General features: G+C 53.0%; 2 protein-coding genes across 3 annotated transcripts; both read left to right on the top strand.

The window, feature by feature from the left end:
* The first annotated feature begins 449 nt into the window (after positions 1–449).
* On the top strand, positions 450–6,906 carry GPR162 (G protein-coupled receptor 162). Its single transcript, XM_030471942.1, has 5 exons — positions 450–688; positions 2,392–4,165; positions 4,972–5,161; positions 5,722–5,873; positions 6,034–6,906. The coding sequence occupies exons 2-5, from the start codon at positions 3,326–3,328 to the stop codon at positions 6,553–6,555; spliced, it is 1,704 nt and encodes a 567-aa protein (XP_030327802.1). The 5' UTR covers positions 450–688; positions 2,392–3,325; the 3' UTR covers positions 6,556–6,906.
* Positions 6,907–7,829: 923 nt separating this feature from the next.
* Positions 7,830–19,334, top strand: P3H3 (prolyl 3-hydroxylase 3). Of its 2 annotated transcripts, none has more exons than XM_030471943.1 (16): positions 7,830–8,260; positions 8,384–8,536; positions 9,252–9,444; positions 9,572–9,703; positions 11,286–11,419; positions 11,709–11,798; positions 12,139–12,191; positions 12,383–12,441; positions 13,612–13,736; positions 13,837–13,932; positions 14,896–15,046; positions 15,220–15,337; positions 17,701–17,776; positions 18,199–18,339; positions 18,630–18,763; positions 19,147–19,334. In XM_030471943.1, the coding sequence occupies exons 1-16, from the start codon at positions 7,841–7,843 to the stop codon at positions 19,313–19,315; spliced, it is 2,244 nt and encodes a 747-aa protein (XP_030327803.1). In that variant the 5' UTR covers positions 7,830–7,840; the 3' UTR covers positions 19,316–19,334. The 2 variants fall into 2 exon arrangements, with proteins under 2 accessions (XP_030327803.1, XP_030327804.1); XM_030471944.1 differs by having other exon boundaries at positions 19,125–19,329.
* The last annotated feature ends 356 nt before the right edge of the window (positions 19,335–19,690 follow it).

Below are 19,690 nucleotides of genomic sequence, written 5' to 3' on the forward strand. Positions count from 1 at the left end.
CTGTCACTTTCCTTCTCTTCCCCTTGCCCTGTTTGTGGGACCACGCTGCCGGCCGATGATGGGAGAGACCATCCCAGCAGCTGAGCAAACCGAGTCACCCTGGCCACCTTTCTCTGCAAGCACCCCTCGCAGCCCCCTCTGTTAGCACCAGCTTTTTGCCTTTCCCCTCCTGTCGGCACGCATCCTTCCGAGACACCTCTTACGGTCTGGGTGCCTCCTCATAACCCTCTTTCTTTGGGAACGGGAGCCGGGCACCTTCTCGTCCTGCAACCCCTATTCCCATGGGGCAGGAGGGATGCACACGCGAGGGAGCGGGCCGGGGCCCGGCACCAGCAGCCACTACGGTTGAGCCCTGGCCAACACCAGCGCCGGGAGCCGCCGCGGGTGCCCGGGCCGCCGGGAGGGGCCGGGTCCGATGCCGGGGCGGTGGCTCCCGCGCCCGGCCGCCCGGCCCGCCCCCTGGCTGCTCGGCCCGGCGGTGCTCCCGCCGCCGTCTGCCGCCGGCGCTCCCCGCCCCTCGCCCCTCGCCGTCGCCCCGCCTGGCGGATGGCCGGAGCGCGGGGCCGGGGCGCCTGCTGCCTGCGGCGTCCGCTGCGGCGGCCGGGGCCGGGGGCCGGCACAGCCGGGCAGAGGCGCGCACAGCCGCGCGGGGCGCCCGTCGCCATGGCAGCGCTTGCTCCGGCGAGAGGTAAGATGGGTCCCTCCGGCCCCCGCCGCCGCCGCCACCGCCGCGATCGGCCCCCGCCGGCCCCCGCTCCGCTCCGCTCCGCTCCGTCGCGCACAGGGCGGCGCCGCCGCCGCCGGGCACGGCCGCGCCCCGGGGGGCGCCCCACGGGCTCCGTGGCCCCAGCCCCAGCCGCTCCGCATCGCTTCGCCTCTCCACCGCCAGGCGAGGCGAGGCCCGGCCCGGCCCCCCGCCGCCCCTCCGGCCGCCGTGGCCGGGCTGCCAGCGAGGGGCAAAGGGAGAGGTCGGAGGGGGCAGCGCCGCACGTCGGCCCCGGGCCGGCCGCATCCCCCCGCGCCCGGGGGTTCTCCGCTCTTCCGTGCAGTTATTGTGGGTCACCTTCCCCCTGGACCCCCCGCCCTCGCCTTCCCCTGAGTCACCAGCCCCAGGAGGGTCTCCTCGCCCCGCTGGTGGGATGGGCGGTGGGATTAAAGGGGATCTCTGCCCGGGAAGCAGGACCAGGCGAGGATGGGTTTCGCTGACCTGGCCATCCTGCATCCGCTCCGGGGCTCTTCTGCCGCCGAGAGCGGGAGGACCGCAGCTCGGAGCAGAATTGGGCCCGAAAGCCAGCAGAGGCGGGGGGGTTCCTGCCTCATCGAGGGAACAGCGTGGGCCACCAGAACAAGCTGGGTGGGAAGGGCGGCAGAAGGAGATGCTGCAAGGAAAATCCTTCCCCTGGGATTAGCAGGGCTGGCTAGCTTTGTAACTGTCTCCAGAGGCCACAGGCCTCACTGCAAGAGTGATGGCACTGGGGGGGGAAAAGATGAACTGGGGCAGAATGAAGGGCATCACAAATCCAGTCATGGCAAACTGCTCCAAGCAGGGAGGAAAGGAGGAAAAGCCTCAGGTGGTTACAGAGAGGGTGAGAAAATACAGAGGAGCAGAGGAAAGGGGAGGGTGGGAATGGAGCCACTAGCCCAGGCTGGGAGGCCACTGGGCTGTCCATAGAAAGATTAAGTTTACATCTGCTCTGGTCAAGGCACAGAGCAGGCCTATCCCTTCCTGGAATATACTGCTTGGACATCCCCTCTAGATGAAGACAGGAGAGGGGGTCTGCGCTGGTAGGACCAGGGGTCACTGGCAAAGGTGAGTAGTCTCAGGACTAGGTTAGAGGTCTCATTCAATGGGTTTGTAACCATGGGGTATCTGGAGACCAGAGCTGCTCAAGCAAAAATGTGCTAGGTGGGCAAGGCGTGTGGCCAGAAGACTCTGCTTCAAGACTGTGGGGTGGCAGGGTATTGCTGGCGTGGTGGCATGCACCCATGGATGGGACAGAATAGGATGACAGGCTAAATCCAAAGCACTGGTGGAGAAAAGTGGATCTGTCTGTCAGGAGCAAGGGGAGGGCAGGATCGGAATGGCACAGAGCGATGCAGATCAGGCATGGCAGAAATGGCACTAGTAACGCTCTGCGTGGGGAGCCGCAGACTGGAAGGGCAGGGAGCACAGCGTGTCTCAGCAACACTGGAGGGAATTGCTGGGGGACAGAGTGCAGCCTGAGGTATGGAGGAGCTGGTGCGAATCTAGCTCTTCTGCTCCCTGAAAGACACAGGGAGTGCTCTGCATAGCCTAAATCATGACAAGGTGTTTGTGTGGGCAAGGAGAAGGAGCGATCTGAGGAGATAGAATGATGTTAGATTACTTTTTCTCTTTCCTCTCTTCTGCAGTGAACCTCGTGCCCTGAATCTCCAAGGGAACCTTTGAAAAGGATCTTCCCCTCCCCGCCATCTCCTTATTGTTTGCCAGCTCTGCCCTGCGCTGCGCAGGGAAGCTTAAAGAGCAAGCTGAGCCCTGGAGAACAGCAAAAAGGACAATGTAGTGAGGGTGCTGTGAGGTCTTGGACAGAGAACCCTTGGGATTTTGTTCCTCACCCTTCACTCTCCGTTGATAGTTCTCTCACATCCTTGGCAAGAAACCTCTGTCTGGCCACGAGCGTGGCATTTGGTGAGAAGGAGAATTACACACGGTGTTTGAACCACCCTCACCATTTGCATAGGACCTTTGTCCTGCCTCCCATCATCTCTGAAACTCTTTCCTAGCTCCTCATCCACTAGGATACTGGGCAGCAGCCACTTGCTACTACCAGACTGTTCGGAGTCCCCAGTGGTCCCTGTTTGCATGTGGCCTTCACCAGTCCCAGCAGAAGGTGGTCCCTGAGACAGAAGGTGCCTGGTGGGCACATGGAAGTAAGGAGAGCTTTTTCACTGGGGGAAGAGTGAAGGAGGGGGATGAAATAGATGGGGAGGAAAAAAAAAAGTGAGCCCAAGCGAGCGAGGGGAGAAGCACTGGCAAGTGTTCCTGAGAAAGAGAGAGAAAGAAGGTGGAAGAAAGAAGGAGGAGGAGAACAGGGCAAAAAGTTAGAACAAGGGAAAGGAATATAATCAAATAGAAGGGAAGGGGAGGACTGAAAGTGAGACAGAGTTGACGGCTGTTCTGCCTAGTACCTGGTGGCAATGCCTTGAGGAACCCCACCAGCGTGCATACACCTCGCATCACAGCAGCAGATGAGGAGGGACGTGGCTCCCCCAGTGCGGAGTCCCACTCTCCCTCTTACAGAACCGCAGCGGCAGGGAGCGGGTGCAGCCTAGCAGGGGTGGCAGCATGGGGGACTCTGAATCAGAGTCCACCTTGCACAACAACTCCCTGTGGTGGCTGGCATGTGGGATGTTAGCCCTGTTGGCCAACTCTTGGATTATCCTCAGCATCACGGCCAAGCAACAGAAACACAAGCCCCTGGAGCTGCTGCTATGCTTCCTTGCTGGGACTCACATCCTTATGGCAGCCGTACCTCTCACCACCTATGCTGTGGTGCAGCTGCGGCGCGAGTCCTCCGACTACGACTGGAACGAAAGCATCTGCAAGGTCTTCGTCTCCACATACTACACGCTGGCGCTGGCCACCTGCTTCACTGTGGCCTCCCTTTCCTACCACCGCATGTGGATGGTGAGGTGGCCAGTCAACTACCGGCTGAGCAATGCCAAGAAGCAGGCTCTGCACGCAGTCATGGGTATCTGGATGGTTTCATTCATCCTCTCCACCCTGCCCTCCATCGGCTGGCACAACAACGGCGAGCGCTACTATGCCCGTGGCTGCCAGTTCATTGTCAGCAAGATAGGGCTGGGCTTCGGTGTCTGCTTTAGCCTCCTGCTGCTCGGAGGAATCGTCATGGGCTTGGTGTGTGTGGGTATCACTTTCTACCAGACCCTGTGGGCACACAGAAGACGCCGGCAGTGCCGCCATCAGAGGGCAGAGGAGGCATCATCCTGCTCTTCATCAGCACACACCACTTTCAATGTGCCGGCCATTGTAGTGGAGGATGTACGTGGCAAGAGGAGGTCTTCACTGGACGGCTCCGAGTCAGCCAAGACCTCCTTGCAGATGACCAACCTCATAAGCGCTATTGTCTTCCTGTATGACACACTCACTGGGGTGCCTATCTTGGTAAGCAGCGAGTTCTCCCTTCCCCTTCAGAGGCTGCAGTTTAACTACATTTCCATTTCTCTCAGGTTTCAGAGAAAAAGAGCTTTCTGTCCACCAGCCAGCCATGGAGTTGCTGAATCTGTGTTATTCTGGGGGCAGGTTTTAAAGATTGCAGTAATTCTCTCATCCTTCTGCAGCAGCATTTTTGTAAGACGAGCCGAAGGCTGGGGAATACACACACACAGCTAAAACCACTTTAAAGTGAAAGTTTCAAGCAGTTAGGAGGAGAGGAAATTATTCTGCAAACTTACAGGGGGATCTACCTCTGTAAAAACAATGAGATTTCTATTTCTCCCATTTGCTTCTGGAGAACTGATACCCCAGCTTTAAGAGCTGTTGCAGCCAGTTTTCTTTTTCCTTCTGCTTGTATAGTCATAGTCAGCATTCAGATTTTGGCTGGCTGGTTGATTCTCTGCAAAACTGGAGAGCTCAGGAAGTTCTCAAAGGGAACCATTAGGAGAGCAGAGGCTTAGGCACAGCTTTGCTTTCTTTTTTCCAGTGGTTGTGTCCTTTGTTAGCACCTATTTAGCTCCAGCTTATAATGAGCACAGGGGGAAAAGGGATGCAAACACCAGATCTCGTATTAGAGATCTGACAGCTTGGAATATGATCCAGCAAACCTGGGGCAGCACCCCTGGAATGGGGTGATTACTTAACAAATCCTTTACAGACAGGTTACGTTCTACTACAGATTGACTCCTGGTATCGTTCTCCCTTGATCCCCGCTTCTGTCTTCTTAGTGTTGTTTCTCCTCTCTTTCCTCGAAGGTTGTGAGCTTTTTTAGCCTCCGCTATGATACGGCCCCAACCTGGATGGTCCTGGCTGTGCTCTGGTGCTCCATGGTGCAGACCCTGCTGCTCCCCTCCTTCATCTGGTCCTGCGAGCGCTACCGAGCAGATCTCCGCACTGTGTGGGAGCAATGTGTGGCTATTATGTCTGAGGAAGATGGAGATGATGGTAAGCTCCTCACCACCCCACAGTCACCTTTCTTCGCTAGCCCCCTCCCCAGAAGACTACAGAGGAAAGAGGGGTTTGCCTAGTGAAAAGGACCTGACTGCACCAGGAGTGGTGTTGTGGGTCGCTAGGACATGTTGTAGCTTAGGGTTGCCAACCATGAGAAAATCTATTCTGGAGAAGGCTCTGCCACTCACTTGCTGCCTTAGGACTCACTAGCATCCAGGAAAACCTAGTGCAACAGTAGATGCAGGAGTAGAGACCATGCATACAGCTGCCAAACCACAATGAAAGTGACGTGCTGGGCCCTTGGCCAACTCGCTGATCCAAAGGTCCAAGTTCTAGCAGTGAGCAATTCAAAAGCAAGACAGAAGAAAAAGGGCAACCTCTGCATGCTTTAGTGCTGCTGTAAGCAGAAAGATGAGGTCTTTGTTCACAGGTGACCCCTGGAGGTGCAGGTAGGGCAGTAGGAGTTAAGACAAGGGTTAGGATGGCTCCGAGATGTTCTGATAACATTCTTCTGGCTGAAAAGCATTGACTGCTGTTCTCCTCTTTGCCAACAGATGGTGTGTGTGATGATTATGGCGACGGCAGGATCTGCAAAGTGAGATTTGATGCGAACGGTGCTGCAGCTGTGAAGCGGGACTCCCGGGATATCAAGCTGCTACCCATGCACCACATGTTGTTGCCCCAGGAGAAGGTGCACTACCTGCAGGTGAGCTGAGAGCTAGCGGGGGCAGCCCCACAACCCACTTCCTTATCTGTCAGTCTCCCACACCTTTGTGTCTTCTTGAGTCCTCTGAGAAAGCCTCAGCTACTCCCTTCCTGTTGTCTCTTCAAGTTTTCTATCACCTGCCTCCTTCTCTGTTTTCCAGGTCCCCATCTCCCGGAGAATGTCACATGATGAGACTAACATCTTCTCCTCCCACCGCTCTGCTCCGTCCTTCCTACACAAGTGGTCTTCATCTGACGACATCCGCATTCCCACTCCCCGCAAACCCGGAGGCCCCATCTTCTTGCCTCCTCAGCTGCATGACTACCAGCACCGCCAGCGGCCCCCAGAAGATGAGCTGACAACCCTACGGCAGTTTTTGGAAGGGGGGCTGGTGCCCCGGGGCTCCAGCGCCTGCTTCTTCCGAGATGAGATCACCACGTTCATTGACGAGACGCCGCAGCCCACCCCAGCCTGCAGCCCACGGCACTCCCGTCTCCCGCTCGCATCGCGCCGTGATCGCCGCCTCTCCCTTGGCAGCAGAGAGGAGGAGAACGCCGACCGGCCACGGCGCTGCTCTGTGGCTGGCAGCGAAGCCTGGCAGCTGCAGAATGGAGAGCAGGCACTGTGTGAAAGGACCCTTGAGGCCAGCGAGCCACAGACCTTCCAGGATCCCAAACTATGAGAGACAGCATCAAAAACATTCAGTGCCATCACGATTTTTAAATGAAACTTCAAGTGTTCCCTTTGTCCCGGGACCTGATCACTAATTTGCATTCTCATATTTCTCGCCAGCAGGCAGGAACACGGCAGCCCACGCTGGTGGGGGAAAGAAGTGGGACACGGACTGCAGAAGAGCGAGATGGACGGATGAACAGCCAGCCTGTGCCTGCTCTCAGGTTATAAACACACCCTCCGCTGCCATCGCCACTTGGCACCCTCGCCAGTCCAGTCCCTTTGTGAATTCCACCCTCGCATCCGCTCTGCCCGAAGAGACGAGGCAGGCACAGAATGGTATTAAAATTCTATATTTGGAGTGTCAATCGTGTGTCTGTTTTTAAAATATTAGTAATAATTTTGTTTCCATAGAAACAAAATAACTGGCCTAATGTTTAATGAAGCTTCACAGGCTTCTGGAAGGGAAACGTGGAACGTGCGAGGCTCCTTTCCTTCCTCTCCATCCCTTTCTTGTCAGTGCATTTGGAAGGCAGCAGATGTTTAGCAGCCCAGGGAAGGGAATGAAGCCCGTAGAGGAGTTGTCACGGGAGACTGGGTGAAAAGTTTTCCTCTCCAGGGGAGCTGGCTACAGCTAAGCAGGGGCAGCCTCTGTGCTTTCTAATATTGCTCAGCAAAAGCTATTGCTTTGAGGGAACCCCAGGCTTGAAAGCAAATTCTCTGCAAAAAGACCCTCACCGGTAACATCTTCTTTGACCAGTGCAAACTCTTGATTCCACTGCAAACTTTGCATGAAAAACAACAGCCCAATCTTCCCACTCAAACAGGAAAGCTGGCAGAGGCTTTCAGGGGAAGGCTCCCGACTGCCCACCCTGTCAAAAGTGAGAGAGGTGAAGTTGGGAGCAGGCTTCTGCTCTGCGCAACACTCTTGGAAGGGAGGCACAGAGGTAGCGTGAGAGATAAACCTTCTCCTGCCCAGTGCTGGCTGCAGTTCCAGCCATGGGCAAGGGTTTGGCTGCGTCGGAGGAGTGTGGGAGATGTCCCTCACCTCCAAAGCGCTTCTGCATGTGATGGGACTTGGCCTATGAGCCGTCAAAGCGTGTGTCCCTGGCGTGGGTTCCGATGCGTTAGCCATAACCTCTTCCGAGATATCTCCCCCCTGCTCCTCCACCCGGCACCGCCCGCCGGCCCGCCCGGCCCGGCCCCCGGGGTGGGCCTAGCCCGGGGCCCGATAGGACGCCTTCCCGCCCCGGACCCCTCTCCTCCTCCTCCTTCTTCTCCCCAGCGGCTCGGCCATGGCCTCCCGCCTCTGCCTCTGCCTCCTGCTCGCCGCCGCCGCCGCCACGTCTCCGGGCCGCCTGGTTCCCTATGACCTGCTGTACGCGGACGGAGTGCGGGCGTACTTCGCCCGGGACTGGGCGAGGGCAGCCGAGCTGCTGCAGCGCGCCCTGCACAGCTACGCGGGGCTGCGGGCGGCCCGCCGCGCCTGCCGCGCCGCCTGCCGCCGGGAGGCGGCTTTCCTCGGCGAGCCGCCGGGGGCCGGGCCGTGGGAGGCCGCCCTCTTCGGGCCGGTGCTGCAGCGCGCCGACTGCCTCCAGCACTGCCTGGGGCGCCGGCTGGGAGCCGCGCCGTCCGCCCACCGCGCCAGCCGGGTCATCCGCCGCGACTTCGAGCGGCGGGAGCCCTACAACTACCTCCAGGTGGCCTTCTTCCAGGTGGGGACCGGCCGCGGAGGAGGTGGTGGGCAAGGGCACCCTGCGGGTGAAGCCAGGGTGAGGGGCGGGTGTGAAGAGGGGGCCCGCGGGAGTGTGACAGGCGCTGCTGCCTTTCCTCCACAGCTGAAGAAGCTGGATCAGGCCGTGTCCGCCGCTCACACCTTCTTCGTCGCTAATCCCCAGCACCTCCAGATGCGGGAGGACATAGAGAAGTACCGGAGGATGTCAGGGGTGAGGTCGGACAACTTCCGAGACCTGGAGGCCACGCCACACTGGGTGAGGGCTCAGTGCAGAGCCAGGCACCGGCTGCGCTTATCCCATCCTAGGGACCAGACCGGCACCCTGATCTGTTCCCACACAAGAGCCACGGCTTGAGACAAAGCCCCACAGCGTAGAATCATAGAATGATTTAGGCTGGAAGGGACCTTTAAAGATCACTTAGTCCAAACCCCTGTCATGGGCAGGGACACCTTCCACTAGACCAGGTTGCTCCAAGCCCTGTCCAACGTGGCCTTGAATACCGCCAGGGATGGGGCATCCACAGCTTCTCTGGGCACCCTGCTCCAGCACCTCACCACCCTCATCATAACAAATGACTTCCTTATCTCCAATCTAAATCTACCCTCTTTCACTTTAAAACTGCTGTTTCTTGTCCTGTCCCTACAGGCCTTGGTCAAAAGCCTCACTCAGTCTTTCTTAAAAACCCCCTTTTTACAGCTGAAAGGCTGCAGGAAGGTCTCCCTGAAGCCTTCTCTTCAGGGTAAAGCCAAACCATTGCAAGTGTGCCACGGAGACCTTGGTTACAGCAGGCTGCAGGGCCTTGGAGAGCTGTATTTGGCGTAAGTCCAGAAGATGCGCTGTCATTGCGTGATGGGCTGTGTGGGATCAGGCAGGCCCCTAGATGTCAGTGCTACCCTGTGAGCAACTTCAAGTCTCAGGCATCCGCTGGTGTCACCCACGCTGATGAGGGACCTGGATGTGTCCTTCACAGGAAGCATATGAGGCCGGGGTGCAGCACTACGATGCAGATGAGTACCTGCAGGCTGTGACCAGGCTGGAGGAGTCACTCACAGAGGCGCTGTCAGCACTGGAAGAGTGTCGTGCCCTGTGTGAAGGGCCTTGGGAGGATGAGGATGACGAGGAGGAGGAGGAGATGCAACCTGGCCTGTACGAAGCCATTGCAGGTAGCGTTAGATGCACAGAGGTTTGGGTAGGAAGGCCATGCTTCCCACACTGAACGTGCCCCATTTCCCAGTGCTCCTGTCCGGAAGAAGTGTGAGCTACTGCCTTTCTTGCTGCTCTCTCTTGCAGCCCATTATATTCAGGTTTTGAAGTGCAGACAGCAGTGTGTCCTCGAAATTGCCACAAAGCCAGGGCGGATATCTGCCACAGAAGATTTCATACCTTCTCATCTTGATTTACTGCAGTTTGCCTACGATCAAGGTGAGCAGAGCCACAACCCAGTAGGTGATGCTGTGGCACCTCTAAACTTGCCCTTTGCTTCTGGGCCTGGAGGACAGCATGTCAGGGGGAGGAGTGGCACACTGACCTGAGCTCTACCTGTTTCTGCCTCTTTCTACTCCCTGACTCTTCCCAGAACCTCTCTTTTCTTTCTCAAACCTGTGGCCACCTTGGGAGAGGTCCCTTGTGGTTCCCTTCAGTTTTACTTGTGCAGCTTCTGCAATGTGTGGCTGTTCCCACTTCTTTCTTCCAGCACTCTCTTTATTTTCCCTTGTACCAACTATCTGCTGTGTATTTTATACTCTCTTTTTCAGCACATGGCTCCACACCAGGCCCCCGCTTCCTATCTAGGTCATGCATATATATCTCATCTCAGCAGTGGTGTTCCGAGTCAGCCTGTAGTCCCAAAAGTGGGATTGTTTACCTCATGTGCAAAATGCCAGTATAAACACAGAGTCGAGGTATTTTATTTACTTGCTCTTTTGCACAAGATAGGGTGCTAGGTGGTAGCTGCACAAAGCAGGCACACCCTCGTTCTGCATACATCAGAGTCTATACCAGGGGGTTGGAACTAATGAGCTTAAGGTCCTTTCCAACCCTAACTATTCTATGATTCTTTACATTTGAGAGAACAAAGAAATGACTTTTCAGTGGTCAAAGTTGATAAATCATGATATTAATTAGTACTCTATCTTCTCTGCATTAAATTGTCCTCTTTTGCTAGGTAAATGAGAGTGCATGCTTCCTGAGGGTGTGGGCCTTTTGGGTCCTGAATCGAGTCAGTGCTCACAGTCTCCCCCTGCCACCTTCACCCTTCACTCTGTTACCGCTGTTTCTGCTGACTTGTTTCTTTGGTAATCATCCAGTCTTTGGCACCCTCTGGAGCAGGCCCCTTTTATCAGTCCTTTAGTTCCTCTTTCTAGGTTAATGTGGTTAGTAAGGAATGCATTGCTTATACAAAGTCTTATTGTTAAATCCTGTTTTACTAAGTGATGTTGTTAATCTTATGTTGCAAATCAGATACTATTATCACTATGGCAAATTCCAATCTCGCTATCCAGCAAGCCCTGCCTGCCCTCATTGAACTGATGGCTTGTCATGATATTGGTCATTCTGTCACCCTGTCACTTTCACATGTCACTCAGCTCTTCTCTTGGATACCTCTGCTCCTTTCTACATTGTCCCAACTGCCTCATCTCTTCTGTCAGACCACAGGTAAAACTTGTATTTCAAAGAAGCCTCCAGACCCTTCATCACGTCCATTGGGTGAGGAGGTGGGAGCGTCTTTCTTCCAAATATGTACCTTTTTTTCCTCCATCTCCTCTGAACAAGCTCCCAATAAGCATGGAAAGTGACCTATTCTTCACCAGGCTTATTCCCTGTACTGCCTGCCCACTGTTGGGTAGAGGCCCAGCAAGGCAGGGATTGATGTGTACTCTGCTGTAAGGCCTCCTGCTGTCCGATCCTAAGCAGGGTGTTGGCTGCTGCTGGCCGATGCACATTTGCTGCTGACGTTGGCTCTTTCAGAGACATATCTGTTTGTTCTTTTCTGTCCCTGCACAAGTTGGGAACCAGGCGCTGGCTGCTGAATGTGCTGCTTCCTACTTGCTCTTCTATCCCATGGATGAGCTAATGTTGGAGAAGATGAACCAGTATCGCACAGAACTGGGAGAGGACAGAGCTATCACAGCCAGAGAGGTAGTTACAACCCCAGGTCTGTACTTTTTGGCCCTCCTCTGTCCCATACAACAGGATCAGAGTCCAGGAGACAAAAAGGGAAACACGTTTCACTGCAGATGTGTGCCAAGGCCAGGACTAAAGAAACTAGAGCCTGAGTTTACTTCTAGTCTGTACCAGGCAGGGTCCCTTCAGGACAGAACCTGGTTTTCAAAGTGCACAGCAGTGTGTTGGGGCAGCTTTCTGCTCTGGACAGGGATGGACTTATCTTTTATGGGGTGGTTGTTTAACAGCCTCTTTGCTTCCTTAGCGTATTCAACATTATGTGCAGAGATCTTTGATGGAGAAGAAGTTGATTTATTATGCAGTGGAGCATCTAGGAGGAACTTTTAATGACCCTGTAAGTAACAGTATCATCTTAATCTTCCTGCCCTGATTTCACCAATAGTTACCAGAATTCATTTCAATAGCACATGATCCAGAAAGGGTCAGATGTTGATGAGAAGGACCCCTGAGTCCTTATGAGGGGGGTCTTTAAGGCCTTCCCGCTGCTCCAGGACTGAAGTTAGTTCGAAATTGCTGCTGTAACCATATGCATAGCCCACTGTGGCTGTTGTCAGAAGCAGGCCAGAACCATTGGTCTGGTTTTCACTGGAGAAGTGGGACAAGGAACTGGCTGTTTGATATGATCCAATGTAGGAGAATGTTGTGTACTGAACCGTCTGCATTTGTTCCTACAGGATCTTTGGACTCCAGATGAGCTGATTCCTGAAAACCTAAGGGAGAAACACAGGTAAGGTTGCCAAGTCGAATAGGACAGAAATAGAAGTGTTGGAAATAGGGGATGGTACAAGGAACAGTAATACCTACTGAGGAATGGACAAAACAGGAGCAGGAAGGGTGTGAAATGCTACCACAGAGGATAGTTAGGCATAGCTCTGTGTTCTGACAGCCCTGGTCTCTGTTTTTTCCCTTGCTCCCGAGAGAGGATCAGGAGAAGCAAAAGCAGGAAACTCTGGATGTGGAAGAGAGGGATAAGAGGGGTAAGTAAAAGAGCTTGAGGAAGGACTTGGATGCAGTCAGCCAGACTTAGCCCAGCTAAGCACTGTCTTTTCTTCTATTCTCAGACATTGGAATGCTAGCATAGATGCAGACTGACTCGAATGGCTCAGCAAGTTCTCTTACTGTTTCTTTTCTCCCTCTTTGATGCATGTTTAATCTTGCAAAATCTCACTGCATACGTCTCTGGGATGGGAACTCAAAGAGCACTGTGGCTGGAGAAGCTGAGAGCAGTGGTGCCTGAATACATGACAAGTCTATGGACATGCAGATCCCTGTTCAGTGTGGCAGGAGTGTCTACACCAAACCTGGTTCAACTCCACCAGCCCAACTGCAAACACCATTTTTCTGAAGGGAACAAGGGGAGAGGGGGGGAAATGGAAACTGGAAGCAGACTATTCAGCTTGGGCAAGTCTTTCCCTGAAAAACATAAGTCCAAAAGTTTTGTGGCTAAATGCTATAGGCTGCAGTGCAGAGTACCATGTTCTTGCTGGTCCTCTGTTCTTATGCGTGGACACACAGCCTCTTGCAGGGCTCTGTCCTGGAGTCTTTCCTTGAAGTGATCCCAAGTGGTTCTCTGCTGTGACACATGGGAGGGCACATCATTCTGAGGGCCTGAGTGCCTTAGAATTCTTGACCATGCAGAGGTCAGAGCCAGGGGGAAAAAATGCCAAAGATCGAAAGATCAGATCACCAACTAATACCCATTGCTGCTCTTCAGGGCTGAAGAAAGTAGAAAGATTCACTGGCGATAATTCTGGGATGAGATGTGTGATGGAAAGGAGGGTTGATGGAGGTGTTTACCTGCTTCTTTTCTCCAGAGCCTCACCCCAGTAGGCTGGACCTGTTCTGCTGCTGCGATCCACAGTGCACTCAACTTTTCCCTGCTGCTCTCCCAGCAGGCCCCAAGTTTCTGCTGGCTCCTGAAGCACTCGCTGTAGGCCAGCTTCCCCAGCTGATGCTCTGGTTCCCCTGAAGCATGTGAGGGGTGCAAATGGCCCAGGTCTGCGAGGAATGGGCACTTCTGGGGAACTGTCCTCTCTTCTCAGAGAATGTATAGTGTCTCTCCACTTCCTTATCCAGACTGGGGGTTGGTGTCTGGGGGCTTCTTGTCCAAAGCTTGCTCATGCCTGTCTGTACTTGCTTCTCAACAGGGCCTTTGCCTTTTGAGGGTATTGCTGTCACGATGGATTCCCACCAGATGAACGGAACCCAGAGGGTTGTGTTTGACAGAGTGCTGACGGAGTCTGAGTGTAAGGACCTTCTCCGTCTGACAAAGGTGAGGCTTGGGTCTTCCCTCCTCAGAAAGCAGGACTGCAGCATTTCCATGGAGGAGGGATGGCAGCCTAAGGTGTGTCATCTGTACCCTTCTGTTCTAGGCCGCGGGAGAAGCAGGAGATGGCTACCGGGCAAGACGGTCACCTCATACCCCACATGAGAGATTTGAAGGGCTGACTGTTCTGAAGGCCATGCAAGTAAGTGGCTCTGTGAGTCTGACACCTTCCTGATTGTCCAGAAACAGTGTTTGTCACCCGAGTGTCTCTATGGAGTGCACTCTGGATGGGGTCATGGGAGTCTTGTCTTCCTCACAAGCACAAGTGCAGTCTCCCCTCCACGATCACGTTTAGGCATGTTTTACATGGTGGGCTTGACAAATGCTCTTCCTCCTGTGAGACAGGGTTTTGGGATTGTTCCTTGTCCCTTGTCCCTAAGCAGTCTTACAGACACGCTTAGCTGAGAACTGGAGAATAAGATGAGAAGAGCTTCTGGAGATCTCTGATGGGACCCTGTGCTCACAGCATGGCTAATCCAAAGCTAGATGAGATCCCTTAAGGTTTTGTGCAGGCAAGTCCTGATCATCTCCAGGAGTGAAGATTCCCCAGCCCCTCTGGGCACCTCTTTCAGTGTGTACCACTCTGAGAAAGACTGACGTTTTCTGTCTAACCAAAATTTTCCTTGCTGCAGCTTTTGCCTCTTGCCTCTCGTCTTTTCAGCATATTCCTCTGAGAAGAGACTATCCCCATCTTCTCTGTAATGCCCTTCTAGGTGACAGGAGACTGTAGTTACATCCTCCTTTGGCCTTCTCTTCCCTAGGCTGAAGAAACCGAGCTCTTTCATCCTTTTTAGATGTGCTCCAACACCCCTGCCATCTTAAGGCCCTTCACTGAAGACTCACTCCAGTTTGCTCATGTTGCTTGTGCACTGAGGGACTCAAAATGATGCTGGGTGTGGCTTCATGTGCTGAGTAGGAGAGAATTGCTGTGCTGTACAGGTGTACTCCTGACTTACATTTACATGAGGAAACATGTTCTTTTCTTCGGTGTGTGTCCACAGGACTTTTACACAGGTCTCTTCTTCCATACTGTGTACGTGTACACAGCATTTCTTAGAGTTTCTTTGTATGCAAGTATTTTAACAGGCTTGTTTTTCACTTGTAGCTGGCCCAGAATGGGGACGTGGACTGGAGAGATGCCAAATTGCTTCTGCAGGCCAGTGAGAAATCACGGAAAATCATAGAATCCTATTTTACTCCTGGAAAGAAACTGCATTTCTCCTTCACGCACCTTGTGTGCCGCACAGCCGTAGATGGTAAAGAATCTCTCACACTGTTAGTGCCTGTCTCCTGGAGAGCCTCCTAAGTTCCAGCCATGTGCTCTCAGGAGACTCTCTTCCCTTTACTTTCGCTGTGCCCCTTTCTTTCTGCCTTGTTTTTTCTTGAAACTGAAAATTGCCGTATTCTTCTTTGTAACTCCCATTTTCAGAGGAACAGGAAGGTCGCATGGATCTTAGTCATCCTGTCCATGCTGATAATTGTCTCTTGGATCCTGAGGGGCAAGAGTGCTGGAGAGAACCACCTGCCTATGTGTACAGGGACTACAGGTAAGAGAAGAAGGGGACCTGCATTAGATCATGTGGAGATCAGAATGTCTCCTCAGCTCCATCTGAGAATGAGCTCAGCTTATAGAAACCAGGTGATGGGCTGATGGCTCAAAGCCAGCCAGGACTGTAGCATCAGGCATAAGGCTGCATCAGTGGCTTCAGAACGAGGTGTGAAACACCTTGCCTAGGCTGGGAAGGTTTGCCCTTTCTCCCTCCTCAGAGCCATCATTAATGGAGAGCAGAATGATGCTGGGAGGCTGCAAAGACTAGAACCATGGTACCAGATTGTTGTCTTGTAGGTCTACCACAGTTCTACAGTCCACTGCCAGCCCTTATGACACTCTGTTTCTTCTAATCAAGTTCCATCTTCCACATTTTTCCATGTATTACAGGAGAGGGAGAACCAAGTGCCTTGTATTTCCTTTTAGGAGCATTTCTTTCGGTTGAGCAGCCAGTGTACTTTGGTGACTATTCTCTCTGTTCATCTCTGTTAAGATTCACTGTCAATACTTTGTGTTGGGTTTTTCCATTCCATGTGAAAGTGTTTTCCCAGCCTGTGACAGGTTTTGTTACTCGTTTATGAAAGAACCTGAAATGTATTTTAAAGATGGTGACATTTATTGCACACTGCAGCCAAATGTGGTCAGTTCACTACAGTTGATTCTTCCTATTTCCTGTCCCATCCCTGGGCATCCAGAAATCTTATTTGCCTTTTCTTTGAGTGGTAGCCGTACCCAGAGCAGAAATCTTCTCTGAGCAGCCTGTGGTAAGCATGTGGGGCTTGGAGGGAATTCCAGTACCACTGAGTCCATTTTCCTTCTGGTATAGATGATGACTTGGTATAGTCAGATTGTAAAGTTACCAGGCTCTATCACATAACTGGTGAGACCTCTGTCCCTCCCCTGGAAAAGCTGTCCTGTCACCTCACTCCTCCCTGAGGAGTGGGCTTCTCTGACTTTTCCTTGAATGAATGTTAAAGCATCTTCCTGGGGTCTCTGCCACTGAGTTATCTCCAGGAGTATTCCTGTCTTTTTGCTGAGTTAATTGTAATTGACCAAGGAACTCAAAAGGCCGAGCTCTTCCAGCGTCCTTTTGAAAGATATCCCTGTGCTGCAAACTTCCTGGATCTCTTCTCCGTATTTGTGCTATTGGGCCCAGGGGTCCAAGAGTCCCAGTAATCCTCCCCCAGGTGAACAGTATTCCGTTTGGTGCCACTGGTGCACTAGTCACTGTGTGCTGTTCACGTCCTCTTCTTCACCTTTCTACTCATTTGCCTATGGCACCTTTCTCAGTACTTTTACTGGAGTCCAAAGTGCTGAGACCAAGCATTTCCCTTGCAAACCAGCTGTTTTGTCAATGCCTGTGTGGCCATCCCGATGTCCTTTTAGTGCCCCCATCTTATATTGTAAAACTTTTTACATTTACCTCTTGTCCCCCAATAATCCTTCTCAGAAATGGAGTCTAAAGCCCTCCAGACTACTCCACTCAGGCTAACAGGCCCGTTTATGCTTCAGCCATTATCCTTACCCTCCTGCCCTTTCATACTTGTGAGAGCTCTCCTGGCTTTCCTGCAGTCATGTTACCACCTTCACTTCACCGTCTTATTAAACCCCTGTGACAGAAGAGCTATGCCTTCCTGGCTTTCAGGGCTGGTAATCCTCTCACTGTCCTTATGTCCTTAACGTTTTGCTTCAGCAGCCACAGTGTTGATTCTGTTTCTTTCTCTCAGTCCCAGTGATGAGCCTCCCTTCCTCTGACATTTTCTGTCAGCTTAGTTGAACGCCAAGAGGAATGCAAATGGCTTGTAGTCCATTCTTTCACCTAGTCGACTGTGGATTTACCTGCACTGTACACTGGCCTCACTACTTTGTTGTCTAACATTAGTAAAGAAATGTCTTGTTTTTTGCTTGCACTAAGCTTCTTCTTGGCTATTCTTATGTTACCCTGAAATTCCTTCACTCTTAAGACATGGCTTTCTTCGCTGATCAGTCTCCTCTTCCAGGCTTTGCATTATTCCCAATCTTAAACAACATCATGCCAGGTCAGAACAAAGGTCTGTGTAGTCCAGGGCGTTATCACAATGGTGCTACAGATGCATGCTGCAGAAGATTCAAACCAAACCAAACCAGGACAAGCGTGTAGAGGTAACTCCCTGGAATATTCTTTTAGCCTCCCGTGGCTTGCAGCTCAGGGATGAGCTGAGTTAGGCACTGCTGTATTTAACACCCTCAAATGGATTCTGCTAACTGGTCTACCTGCTTTTTGAACCTGTGGTATTCACAGCCTCCTGTGATGAATGTGAGGAAGCATATGGGAGGAATGAGCTTCACCTTCCCATATGTCCTCTTTGTTTCTGTCCACAGTGGCATTCTCTACCTCAATGATGACTTCCAAGGTGGAGGCCTTTTCTTCACTGAAATGGACACTGTGACTGTCACAGTAAGTCTGGGAGTGACCATAAGAAGGAGAGAGGACAGAGTGTGAGACTTGGTCTGGGTGGGAGGAAACTAGCTGGTTGCTGGATCCCACCATTCCAAAACCAATCCAATTCTGGTGCTGTGGCAGATTCAAATAGGAGCAGCTAAAGGCAAATTGAGGCAAATCTCAGACAGAAGAGAGGTTAACTCCTTCTTAGCTGAGATGCTCCAGGCTCTTCCAGTCTGTGGGTGTCTGCAAGCTGTGTTGTCCCTTTGATTCTCTCTGTTCGTCCCCAACATCTGTTTTGCTCATGGACTGGCAGTGGTTACCTGGTGGCTGTCTGCTGTTCCGAGTTCCAGAGGCAGCGTGACCTCTGTAGAAGGGCCATGTGCCCCGGAGCAGGGGGTTGCTGGCTTCATTGTCTCTTCTTTCACTTGTGGCAGGCCGAAGTGCATCCGAAGTGTGGGAGGCTGGTAGCCTTCAGCTCTGGCAAGGAGAACCCCCATGGCGTGTGGGCAGTGAGCCGTGGAAGGCGCTGTGCTGTTGCTCTCTGGTACACACACTCCCAGGAGCATGCTGAGCAGGTAAAGGACCACACTGGAGAAAGGGTTACAAGCACTTCCAAGCAAGATCAAATCCCCCCAGAGAATAGCTTGTAGGCTTTCCCATGGGGCAGGGCCTAGTGCAGCAGCTGAGGGTTGTCCTCTGTCAAGGTACCTGGTGGAGGGACTAGCCTGTGATGGATCCTGCAAGAGAGAATGGGCTCTGGGTGGGTTGGATGGATGTGGCAAAGACGAGATGTGTCTTGTCAGCCCCTGTGAGCCACGACTCTAGCCGGGAGGGGTTCACATCGTCTCTGTCTCCATGGCTGTAGGAACGGGTGAAGGCAGAGGAGCTGATAGAGCAGAGGGCTGTGGAGCAGGACAAGACTGATGGAGAAGAACATCAAGGACCTGATGGCAGTGGTAGATCCTCCTCAGAGCCTCCTGTTCCCAGCAGTGAAACCAGGTATACAAGCCGGAGACAGAAGCCTGGCTTGGACAGGACACAGCACCCTAAGGAGCTGCGGGCCAGAGATGAGTTCTGAGTATTAAGGGGCCCCAGGGGCAAGACTGGCACACACCATGGCCTGCCAGGTCATGGTAGCACCAGGACCACAGAGGCCTGGAGCAGTGTCTTAGCATGCTAGAGCCGTAGTGATTGGGAGGGACGTAGCTTTCTTCTCTGTGACATCCCAGCAGCTGAAAAATGGGAGCAGGGACAGAGTTATTAAAGTCAGTGACACCAGGAACTTTCTTCATTGCCTCACCACTGTGTCTGTGTCACTCAGAAGTCAGAAGGTAGGGTCTCCTCACCTCATTCCTCACAGTGCCAGCTTCTTGGTCACCCAGGGCCAAATCTGAGAGGGGAAGGAGGAACCTGGGGTCTTTCAGCAAGGGCTGTCTTCACATTCAGGAACTTAAACCAGGAGCCTCTGAGTTTCCTAGGCACCTGCACACTCCAGAACCTCGCAACTGGTCTGAAAAGGAGAAGGTGAGGAACTGTAACTCTATGGAATAAAAGCAAAATGCTGGACACAGATGTTGTGGGAGCTTGAGTCTATTCGCCAGGAGGGAGACACGCACACTCATTGCTGATGGAAATTTACTTAAATGATGAAAGGAGAGTGAGCCCTCAGTGAGGGAAAACAAAGTCTTTGCTCAGATGCCAGCTGCTTCCAATAAGGGAGCAAGAGGAAAAGTCAGCTCTGCCATGGCTAACCCCTGGGAAGGGTGAGGAGTGCCTCTAGGAAGAGCTCTGTACACTCACATTTCCCTGCAGCAAGGCCTGTCTTCTTTTTCTCCCTTCTCTCCATGCACTAAATTGCCCCTGAAAGCAAAGGAGGTACTTTGTTTAGCAGTTTCCACCCTGATACAAATACAATCTGCTGTCGCT

This window comes from Strigops habroptila, chromosome 2, assembly GCF_004027225.2.
Source record: "Strigops habroptila isolate Jane chromosome 2, bStrHab1.2.pri, whole genome shotgun sequence".
NCBI classification, from domain to species: domain Eukaryota; kingdom Metazoa; phylum Chordata; class Aves; order Psittaciformes; family Psittacidae; genus Strigops; species Strigops habroptila.